The sequence below is a fragment of the Pituophis catenifer genome, unplaced genomic scaffold (assembly GCF_029215685.1).
Source record: "Pituophis catenifer annectens isolate HBS135680 unplaced genomic scaffold, rPitCat1.0.hap2 SCAF_6, whole genome shotgun sequence".
In the NCBI taxonomy this organism is placed as follows: Eukaryota; Metazoa; Chordata; class Lepidosauria; order Squamata; family Colubridae; genus Pituophis; species Pituophis catenifer.
The window spans coordinates 33133960-33146640 of NW_027256886.1; the positions used below are offsets into that span (position 1 = coordinate 33133960).

Sequence of the window (12681 nt, forward strand, 5' to 3'; positions counted from 1 at the left end):
ACCCAACAGTTACCCGCCCTTAGGACAGCCAGGCTTTGGAATGTCTCATTCCTGGACTATTCTGCAGCTACCCTGGAGAAGGAGCCTTGGTCGTACCTGAACACCTTTTCACAGTTGGCTATGGTATAGTCCAGCCCCACCCTGATGATCATAAGATCTGGAGCCAACTGCCTGGAACTGGCTGAAAATGAAACATGTGGAGGCCAAAAACAGGGCATGTGGCAGCCGAAAATGCAATGCACAGAGGCGGAGATTGGCGCCGATGTGCTGTGGCGATCCCGGCAGCCTGGAACGGGTCTAAAATGGAGTGTGCAGAGGCTGAAAACACAATGCACGGAGGCCAAAAATGAGATGTGCGGAGGCCAAAAATGCAATGCGTGGAGGCGGCGATGGGCTGTGGCAATCCCCGCAGCCTGGAACAGCTGATTGGCGGTATTTCAGGAGGCTGATCCAACCGCCAATCAGCTGTTCGTGCTAAATCAGGCTGCAATAACATACTGAAGCTGACCAGGCTGTTTGCTGTTTGCTGCAAGGGCACTAGCCAGATGAATACCGATGGATGCTGGTAGGCAGAGGCAGATTTTTTTTTCTTGTTTTCCTCCCCAAAAACTAATGTGCATCTTATATTCCGGAGCGTCTTATACTCATATATGGTAGACGCTTATATGGTAATTTTTTAACCATCTTCAATGAAAAACTGGTAAAAAAATAAAATACAAGAGCTGAAATGTTATTTTATGAACCTCTTTATTTTGAAAGGAATCTTTTTATAACTTAGCTCACAAATTTAATTTAAAAAGAATGAAGAAAAGAAAAAATATAACGGGATTTCATCTGATAGCTTACTTTCAGCTTCTTCCTTAAAATGATTTGTAAATCTGTAGTTCAGGATTATCTGCGGAAAGCAGATTGAACATTTCTCAGCAAACCCCATCTGGCTTTGGCTTTGGCACGCACATCTGGAGTCATCACCTACAATGGAAAGCAGAAATATGATTGTCAATCAGCTATAGAAACACAGGTATATGACAGATGTCTCAAGAGAGTAAGCAGAAATAAAGGTATTAAATTTGTGATTGTTATTGGAAAAGGCCCTACTATAAACCATTCTTGGTTTTCTTATAAGCCATCTGGAATCTAAGTGCAGTTAGCCACTGCTTAAAATTAATAAATTAAATATTTGACTCCCATTAGCTAACAATGTTCTCTTCCAACATATCTCCAAGTAAACCTTACTCAATGAGAAGAATCTATGCATCCTTTGGAAAATGTATCACTGTATTATAGTTTCTCCATTTGAGTGTGTATCTCTCCTGCCCTCTTTCCCAACCAGATAAATACTTTATTGATTCTTTTTGCTTTCTAAGCTAAAGTATTTGGACAAATAAACATTTCTATCCATTATATGTAAGGAAAACTATAAGAATGCAAATAAACTATAATAGCAACTTGAAAGCAGCCATTAGAATAGAATAGAATAGAATAGAATAGAATAGAATAGAATAGAATAGAATAGAATAGAATAGAATAGAATAGAATAACAGAGTTGGAAGGGACGTTGGAGGTGTTCTAGTCCAACCCCCTGCCCAGGCAGGAAACCCTACACCACTTCACACAAATGGTTATTATCCAACATCTTAAAACTTTCCAGTGTTGGAGTATTCACAACTTCTGCAGGCAAGTTGTTCCACTGATTAATTGTTCTAACTGTCAGGAAATTTCTCCTTAATTCTAAATTGCTTCTCTCCTTGATTAGTTTCCACCCATTGCTTCTTGTTTTACCCTCAGGTGCTTGAAGAATAGTTTGACTCCCTCTTCTTTGTGGCAACCACTGAGATACTGGAACACTGCTATCATGTCTCCCCTAGTCCTTCTCTTCATTAAACTAGACATACCCAGTTCCTGCAACCGTTCTTCATATGTTTTAGCCTCCAGTCCCCTAATCATCTTTGTTGCTCTTCTCTGCACTCTTTCTAGAGTCTCAACATCTTTTTTACATGGTGGCGACCAAAACTGAATGCAATATTCCAGGTGTGGCCTTACCATTAGTTAATGTCTCTTCCTGGCTGCAGATGTGAGTCCATCTCTCTCCTGCATCTGTTTAGTAGAAGTCTTTCCCCACTCATTACAAACAATTAAACGCCTATCAATTCAATGTAATGCCAGTAAAATGTAGAGTTGGGATTGTACCACCTTGAAAGGACACATTCAATATTTCATCTTTTTTTTCCTTTTAGCACAGCAACAACAACCAAATAAAAATGAAGGATTATTTAATACTGTTGCTGAAGAAATGTTAAAAATCAATACATTTTAAAGATTTTAACTTTTTTAAAGATCAAATAATGTGGTAAATGTTCAAGCAAAACAAGGAATGGGAATTAAAAATACTAAACAGACACCTCAGAATGTTTTCAAATTTGGAGGCATGTGAGTAAATATTCCAAAACAATATATCTGCTCAAGGTTCATTTTAGAAGAATGTTCTCTGCTCTAAGGATTTAAAAGACAGCTTGCTCTATTCTTTATGAATTCATGAATTGTTTCTCATAGTCTATGTCTAAAAAAATCTTTATTAGGACAATTGTTGTATTAAATCTTAATATGTATTCTTTATGGAATTTTAATCTGAATAGTTATAAAGTAAAAAACTGTGGAGGAAAAGTGAAACATCAAAACTGTCAGACATATACTGTAAATGCGTCGTACAAAAATCATGTTATGACACATTTTAAATGCTGTCCTTGTTATCTTTTTGATGTATTAAATGGAATATTATAAAAATGTTTATTTAACATTTTGAAACCATGTCAAACCAGGGAATTGTTAACGCTAAACAAACAAACAAAAACAAATCATAAAAAGCAAAATAATCCAAGCAACATTTGAATTAAATTTCATTAAATTCAATTCATTTGAATAATCTATGAATAAATGTAAGATACTTATCTAAAATCATGATAATGCATTTGTCTATATAAGTTTGATTTACTCAGAAATTAGATACACAAGATTGTACCTTACAGACTTCACTCCATTCTCCTGGGCCATTCTCATTGACAGCTCGAACTTTAAAGAGATACTCTGTATTAGGGGAGAGATTATGTATTTCCAGATTCTGTTGTACAATTCCAGTAAGTACTCCTATGAGTTGTGGCTGGATTAAACTTTCAGCTGCCTCTTCATCAAATACTTCATAATAAGCAACTTCAAAGCTATCTACCTCTTCTGTTGGACAGGTCCAATAAAGCTGTGGAGTGCAAAGAAAGAAAGTGCACTGAAAATACTTTTATGTTTCTCTAGCAAACTAGTAAGTAAGGCTGTTAGCATTTCATTATTTGAGTTATAAGTATTTGTAGAACAAAAAACCCAGAAACCTGCAACCTATAACTTCAATTTAATTATATATATTTAATGTCCACAGCACAGGCATTTGTAATTCTGAATAGCATTTTAGTACCAGTCCCATGGATTTTAAACCTAATAATCTTCCACCTTCTAAAAATTATTTGAAGTTCCATACCAGCCAAAATGTCACGATAACAGAGAATTAAGTTCAATTCATATGATGGGTATTCATTTGGAAAGGCTAGGCTATATTTTCTACTGTCATAAATATAGCAGAATATTTCAGGTGGGCTCTAGTTTTATCTCTCACCAATGGTTTTAGACCTACTTCTCCCAAATGAATCAAATAAAATAAAGAAGGAAAGTATATGGTATTTAATACCAGTAATTACAATAACCAGAACTTTCAGTACATTTGTATTTTTAAAACTCTTCTATTTTGTTATTCAAAAATTCAACTTGGTCTTAAAATATCTTTTAAAATAGCTTCTTTCTTACTGGAATAAGGATGAATAAATACATCACCTGCAATGGGAAGCAAAAATGTCATTGTCAGGCAGCTATAGGAACACAACCACATGGCAAATCTGAGTCAGGGATGTCAACTCTGCTGATCATTGTAGAGGGTGGTAGTGAGGGGAACAAAAGCCATCTGTCTTGTTAGGGTTGAGTTGCAGCTGGTTTCTCCCTATCCAGGTTCTTACAGCCTCCAGGCACAGAACCAACACCTGAAGAGTACTGAGCATTAGCTTGCCCTGCATTATAGAGTTATATAATTTGGTATCATCAGCATAGTAGCATGCTATGCTATCTTGCCACAGAGGTCAGATTGAGTTAAATTAATTTAAAAGAAAAGATTTAAGGCATAGAACATCAATTAGAAACTGCTGTTCTCTCACAGGATATATTTATAAATAACCACATTTGAGATTCTAATCTGTAACACATCCTAGTTCTCAAATTTAGACAGTTCTCTAACTTTAGCCTAGTTCCGTGATGGCGAACCTATGGCACGCGTGACACAGGTGGCACACAGAGCCATATCTGTGGGCACGTGAGCATTGCCCTAGCTCAGCTCCAGCACGCATTGGCCAGCTGATTTTTGGGCCTTCCGGGAATTGGGCCGTTTCCGGCCTCCAGAGGTTCTCAGGGGGTGGGGGTGGGGGGTGGGGGAGGCTGTTTTCACCCACCCAGGCTCCAAGAAAGCCTCTGGAGCCTGGGGAGGGTGAAAAATGGGCCTACCAGGCCCACCAGTAACCTTTTTGCCATTGTGTGCCAAAAGCGGGGGGAGTGTGGTGGGTCGCACGTGCATGCATGGGGGTGGGGTGGGGGTGCATTGAATTATGGGTGTGGGCAATTGTGCATGCAACCCCCCATGCTTCCCCCGTTTTTGGCATGCGATGGCAAAAAGGTTAGCTATCACTGGCCTAGTTCATGGGTCTTCAAACTTGGCAACTTCAGGACTTGTAGACTTCAACTCATGCCTGGCTGAAGAATTCTGGAGCTGAAGTCCACAAGTCTTAAAGTTGGCAGTTTGGAAGCCCCTCATTTAGTTCCATGTACAGATTTGCAGACAAAGTTCCTTTTAAAGCACAACACTGTCCTTGTAGCATGGTAGTCAGATAAACCATAACCCTTGTCCTCCTTTACTACTAGCTCTACAGGAATATTCATTTTCTGCTGATTGCCCCTCTTTTATCTAACTTTCCACAGTATCTCAAACTGTTAGGTTTGTAGTCAGGGCTGCCCAACAGAGGACACCTATCATGAATTCACCTAAATGCACCTTTCAAATTTAATATAAATTTTATTATACATTATATTTTATCTTATACTATTTTATATTACTTTTATTTTTTTCTTTATCTCTTTTTTTCTACTGCCATAGTAGAATTTTTATTCTATTTCATCGCTCTGTAGTTTGTTTTATCTCATTTCGCTGTATCATACCTTAATTCATTATATTGTATTTTACTTTGGCTGATGCTCATGCTTTAATATGATTTGTCAACTGATAAATCAATAAGGTATATTGTATTGTCTTTATAATCCTACTCATCATTTTAATGGTATTGATGTCACAATTTTATAATTTATACTAGTGATTTAAATTTTTGCCATTTCTCATACTATCTAGGTTTGACCACTATCATAACAGGATGGCTGTAATATTATCCCTGAATGATATATTATTTTGATAAATGACCAAAATAAAGATACTCAACCTATAAAGGACAAAAGGCTAATAATAATAAGAACAGAAAAAAGTAAAATTAGAGTGATATAGAAATGATTAGCATGTAAATTGGGCTCATAAAAATTAAGTTAACTCAGTTTTTTTCCCCAAAAGCTATCAATAACATTTCACTTTATAGGTCAACTTCTAGTATCTTTTTTTTTGACAAGTATGATCATAAGTGGAAAGTAAAGAGGAATAAAATCAGAAAAAACAAGCACTCAGCCAGTGCAACGATGCAACAACTGATTTCAATAAAACAGCCAGTAAAAACAGTTAGAAGTTTGATGAATTTCATGGATACAAAATTAAAGTAACAAAGATATAATAAAAAATACATAATTCAAGAGGAAAATTTTGTGTAGAAAAAGTATGGTTGCTAGCTCATAAAAGACTCAGTGAAATATCTGGGATTGTATTAACAGGTAACAATAAAGGTATATTTTAAAATAATTATAAAATATGGAGAGAAGTAAAAAAAAAAAGCTCTAGAAATGTGAAAAAAAATCTGCTTAGAATCAATACCAACTATCAAAACAAACATACTACCAAAGATTTTTTTAAAACAAATATTATTTCAAATAGCACTGATTTTAATCTCAGACAAAATCCTCTTAACATCAGCAAGGAACAGTCAACATATTTACACAAAGGGTGATGGTGGTAGGGAAACAAAACTAAAATTTCAATTTTACAGCACATTATACCCCTCTGATAATCTGGATGGAAAACTGTGCGGGCAGATATATCAAAACTACTCTAATTTACCCATCCAGTCTCTTTAATACAGGTCAGATCAGGACTCTTATTTTAAATTGTAGATAAGTGAGGTCTTGGAAAGAATATGAAATTTAAAAATAGTATCATCAGATCAAAAGCCAAGTTTTTGATAACAAAAAAGGAGGAATTGTATAGTATGCTAGACTATGGCCATTTGTGAAAGAAGCTTTTCATTGATGATATAATAACTTTGGGTCCAAACTCAACAATATGATTTCATTCATATGTTGATCAATGGTGCAAAGCCACAAGAAAGATATTTTAGATTATTCTTCAGTTACATAGGAAATTACATAAAAATCCATACAAAAGAAACTGCAAATTTTCCAGGCATCTTTTAAAGAAATCACTTGGAAATTATTTGGAACAAAAAGTATGCAACTACATGCAGAACTGATGAAGATATAATTCCATTAACTGCACATTTCTATTATCCAGTATTATTTGCGAAAGTGTGAACGCTCATAATGATTGCAAGGTCAGAGAATAAAAACATTTTACAAGAATTCATACCTTAGCAAGAGTTGGGTAGACAAGAGTTTGGTAAATGACAACAAGACCAGGAGGTGAAGAATATTCTTCCTGTACATCTGGATTGTAACTGGGTCCATAGTTTGGATAGCTTCTTATATCTTTTGAAGTATCTGATGAGGCGTTCCAAATAGAATACAATTGATTTCCTTTCAGCTCTGTTGGTGGTGATGATTTTGGTCTAATATGCAGTTCATTGTTCATAAAGGTTTGATCAGCTAGTGAATGAAATGATGATAAGGAAAAACTTCTGTTCATTCCTAGTGGATTTGGAATGTGTGCACTTGAAACAGTCCTTGGAATCATGACATCAGAACCGCAAGGATAAGGGCTTTTGTTCACTTGTTCATATCGTAATTTATTGCGGATTGATGGGAAAATGCTTACTAGGTTTTCAGCAAGCTCCTCAAAGTTGATTTTAAGATGCTTTATTGGATCTTCCTTAAGGTATGGGTTGGGCTGATAAAGACTTGCAATTATATCTTCTACTTCCTTTATTAAGCTCCAGGCAGATTGTAGGAATGCAATAGGGCTTTGTTCTTTTAAGGCTTCCTTAGAATATTGCATGAGGCTGTCCATTTGATCAATTTTCCTTGTTGCATGGCTTGCAAATTCAAAAAGTGCCTTTTGTTTCTGATGTTCAAGGTTTTCTACTGCCTCCATCAGTTCTTTTTCACGCTCTAGAATTATCGCCCGTAACCTCATAAAACCATTCCTGATCTCTTTCCTTTTGGTATCTTTATAAGATTTAAAATTGTTTTTTAATACAAGGACTTCCATTAGGTCATTATCGATTACATAACGGACTGCAACAGAAGAATCAAGATAATGATCACAATTGATATTATTTTGAAGGATACCATTCTTGTTCACAAGATAGAAAATTGATTAATATTAGATTTAACACAGGCTAACCAATTTTGGAGATGAGAGAGTTTCCACTCCAAGTTACATATATTTGAAAGTATTATATTATTCAGTTCCATAAAATTTATGATGTGCTGGTACTATATTAAAAATTGTAAGTTAGATGTCTATAAATTTATTCATTCTGATTTGAGAAAAAACAAGCTTTAGATTAAGATTTGGATTGATCAATAATTAAATAAACTGTCATGAAATTTTTAAGAATACATATTTTTCTGAAAATAAGTTTCTTTAACAACTCTTTTCCTTATTCTAGAACAAGGTTACTTTGCAGTTTTCTGCTAACCTCCATTTCCTCTGAGATCATTTCTATTTGTTTAAAAAAGCAAGAATTTATGTATCTGTCATTACTAAGTAGTGAGCCCAACATTTTCCCCAGAAAATGTTGGATATTTTTTCTCTCAGTTTCAAGTGGCTTGGAGAAATTCAACAGGCCATTTTTGTTGCTGAAACCATCATTTGCCAGTAAATCAAAAAGATCATCTTTGAATCCCACTCCATAGGGATGGAGAAAAAAACAAACAGCATCTTATCTTAAATAATTTTAATTATTTAATTCTATATAGCAACATTGCATCAATTTGTCATTCAAAGCAGTATTTATACACTTTGAAAAAGTAATAATTAATTATACCCAGCACTTTGTCAAGCTATGTGTGGCTCATAAATGAACACAGAAGCATGTCTACTTGATTTACATTAAACTGTAATTAATGAATTTTTACACATTTCATTCCATGGCTCTATAATATCCGACTGCCTTAGTAGTCCAGTCTAATGCTGTGATCATCAGAATTGCTGAACCTGCCATATGCCTAATAATCTGGAAAGGGCAATAGGGAATGGACTAGGCTTTGAGACTTTACTCCTTTATGCCAAAAAGTTCAGAAATCAAAACAGAATCAAGAACATGTTATGGCTGTATCCTCAGCAAAACTGTTCTGCTTCACTAGAAGCAATACTTCCCCTTCCTAAAGCATAGATTTGATTGCTTCCTATTGTTCTATAATGTTTGAACAATGAAAGATAAGGATCAAGAGATTTTTAAAAACTGGAGTTTTGAGTGGATGGGAGAAACATGTTTTGATTGTGAAAAGAGAGGAAGAAAGCTAGAAGATTGTGTGAGGCAGAGAAAACTACATTAACAGTAGGTCTGTATATGCATGGGCCTATATACATGTCTGAGTGTGTGTATGACTTCATCACCCCTAAGGTGGTTCAACAGGAGGAAGTGTGACAAAACATGAGCCCTGCAGTCACATTGCAACCTGCACATTTCTTCTTTCTATCTGCCATTGAGGTGCAACTATGAAAGGCAGGATTTGCACTGCAACAATGCATTTGAACATTTTTGCTTTTATTTTCATAATTATGTTTAGTAACGAATGCCTATATGTGCCTTCCAGCTAATTATGGAAGAACAACGACTATCCTGGGACATCTGAAAAAAATTAGCATATTAATATAAGAAATTCAAAAGCAATCATAAAGGGCCCTTCAGAAATCATATTTCTGTGCTTTCAAGGCCTATATGTTCATTTGTCAAACATAATGTATGTTGTGCTAATCATCCAACTCTAAAATAGAGTAAGCTGAGAAATAATAACTTTCCGAAAAGCAGACTATGAGCTTCATGTATTATCTATTTTGCTGAAGCCAGATAATTCAAGGCCACTAGACCGGTGGTTCTCAATCTTTTCTTCACCACAGCCCCCTTTAAATACTGTTTGTGGCCACGGACCATAGCCACGGACCTCAAAGACTCAACTCAAGATTTAAATCATAATTTTTTTTTAAACCTTCACGGATCCCCTCTGACAACATTGCACCCCCCCCCCCAGGGTCGGCAGACCACAGGTTGAGAACCACTGAGCTAGATAGTTTGTTCTCCATTGATCAAAATCCACTTATTGAGGAATTTAGGAAACTTTTAACCTTAGAGAAATCTTTGATGGGTTTAGCATTTACATTGATTAGATATAGTATAGCAACTAAGAAAATATCAAGCAGAAAGAAAATAATTTAAATAGGAACCTTTTTTAAACTTTGCAATGGTCGTAAATAACATAGCAGACATTTTCGTGCATGCTACTGATAAAGAAACTTTGTTATGATCGTTATGTTGAGCCTCAGCACAATATTCACATAGTAGTTCATGATCTTCAAGGCAGTATTTGGAAAGCACTGTTTCACCATGGATTAAGCAGTTTTTGTCTTCCCAGATGTCATCACCAATTTTAGCATAGGCATGATTTAAGGAAGAAATATCTTGGTGATAATTCCTCAGGCAAAAATTACAGTAGTTCAGTTGACATGACAAACATCTCTTGTCCGCCTTGCGCTCATCGCAAATCTGGCAATAGATTGGGACATAGCTTTTGTCAAACCTCCATCTTAAGAAACCATATCGGCGCATATACTTTCTAGCCAATCTCGCCCTTAAATAATTAATCCTCAGATACATTTTCTTAGAAAATGGTAGGCAATGTGCTTTGTTGCAGATTGGACATGTGATGATGTAGAAACTCTCCGTAATTTCAGCATTCAGTCTGCTCTGCATGATACATCTATCACAAATACAGTGATTACAGGGCAACATAAATGGGCGGATAAACATTCGTTGGCACAATGGGCATACAAGCTGGTCAATAAAAGCATGTCCGGAAGGTTCTTTATCCAATGTAATGACAGATGTATCACTTGCCCCTCGGGCTCTGAGTCTGAAAATAAAACCAATACAGAAACCTCTGAGTTATGTCCAAGGATTCCACTAATGTTTATAATGATCAAACTTAAAATAATAATTCTATAATTAGCCCACAAACAGTGTTAGAAGCTTTGGGAAAAATCAATAGGCTACAAAATTGATGACATGAAATTGAAGCCCTTCCTACCGTGTTAACTCTTTCTGTTGAAATAGATTTAGAATGCAAAAGCAGGGACTATGTAGACCTGTAGATATTTCTGAATTGCAATTCCCAGCATTCCTCACCATTAGCTGTGCTACCTAAAGTATTAATAATTGAGCAACATCTGAAGGGCCACAAATCTCCCACCTTTGTTTTAATGGCTTGTTACATTTCTGAGAACTCTCAAGCCTTTTTAGATTTTCTTGAGTTTTTCAAATCTGTAACAGTTGCCAAAAATTTGTAGATAATGGTAAACAATCAGTACCATATCATAAAAATATTGCATGAATTGGAAAGAGATATCCAAACAGAAAACTAAACTGCTTCTCATTTCTTCACATCGTGTGTTACAAGGATGTGAATATCTTTTTAATAGTTAATTATTTTTATTTGTGTTCCAAATATAAAATACTGCAATTGCATTTAAAATGTTGTGAGTTATAGGTTTAGGTTCCATAGTTATTCCTTTTCAGAAGAAGAGAACAATTAATATTTCCATTCGGTTAGGATTTAACTTTTTGTTTACTCCTTCACCTAGCAGTTTTTTAAAAATTTGCATTTTACATCTTCCACCTGCAATTTACAGCCTTTTAAGTGGTATGCTTAAGGGTAGCAATTGCATTACTTTTTAATATTTACAAACCACTTTTAGGATATGTTTGGCTAAAAATTCACAAGGGGATATTCTAAGAGAAATTGCAGAATTCTCATAATGTAATGCTGTAGAATTTGATAAACTATTTTGAAAAAACTTGCTGCTTTATGGTCTGAACTAAGCTAATAATTATTCCACATTTGATCTTTAAGAGCACCAGACACACACACACACACACACACACACACACACACACACACACTCAGGGTGATGGATCAATGTGGTTTGAGAAAGATTCCCCAAAGAAGCAACATTTGACTGCTCTTACCTTCTTCGTAATTTAGCTCCACGTCTGTATGGCAAATATGGAAAAGTGCAACACCTACTTTCATAGCACTGACATTCATTATTCTCTTCGGTACAGCACAAGCACTTGCAGTTTCTATTATTAGCACAGGAGCAGCAGCACCAGCGACAATTGGGGCTTTCTGAGAACGCACAGTGGCAGCACTGGCAGGTGGTGTCATCATCATGTGGGCAATAGCAACAATCACAGTTCCGTTCATCCGTAAACACAAACTTCCAGCACAGGCTGGATTGTCTTGTGCCGTATACTTTGAGACATCTCTTACAGCAATTACACCCGGGGCAGCAAGGACAAGTCATGCAACATGCACAGGGTCTGCTGGTCATAATCTTAAAAAAACATAATATTGTTCTTTCCTCCCCCCCCCTTTTCCCACTCCCCTATTATCTTGTTCTTGTTTCTTGTTTGCTACCTTAGGGTTTATTTTGCCCTGAAGTTGTGAAAATTTCTTTTTGATCACTTAGGAAGGAATAATGACATCATAATGGGTTTTACCAATGAGGATACTGGAGATTGGGGGGGGGGGAATTTAGAGGAAAATAGCATATTTGTCACAAACTGTGTCACAAACTATGTCACAATGACCAAACACTTATTTTTGTATTGGTCTGATAATATGGACAAATTGCACAAGAAATGTTTGTGAAAACAAGAAAGGCTTGCTAAAACGTTTAAAGAATGGTTGCTGGAATTAGGCATATCTAGTTTAATGAAATAAGGACTAGGGGTGACATGATAGTAGTGTTCCAACATCTAAGGGGTTGCCACAAAGAAGAGGGGCCAATCTATTCTCCAAAGCACCTGAAGGCAGGACAAGAAGCAATAGATGAAAACTAATCAAGGAAAGAAGCAATTTAGAACTGAAGGAGAAATTTCCTGATAGTTAGAACAATTAATCAGTGGAACAACTTGCCAGAAGTATTGGCTGCTCCAACACTGGAAATTTTTAAAAAGAGATTGGACAACAATTTGTCTGAAATGGTATAGG

At 35.9% G+C, this 12681-nt stretch overlaps 1 protein-coding gene across 1 annotated transcript; it reads right to left on the minus strand.

Moving 5' to 3' along the window:
- Window positions 1–891: 891 nt before the first annotated feature.
- On the minus strand, window positions 892–12019 carry TRIM42 (tripartite motif containing 42). The gene is made up of 5 exons (XM_070946002.1): window positions 11655–12019; window positions 9857–10542; window positions 6878–7701; window positions 3020–3250; window positions 892–972 (listed from the first exon to the last, which is right to left on the minus strand). Exons 1-5 carry the CDS (start codon window positions 12017–12019, stop codon window positions 892–894), a joined length of 2187 nt encoding a protein of 728 aa, XP_070802103.1.
- Between the last annotated feature and the right edge of the window lie 662 nt (window positions 12020–12681).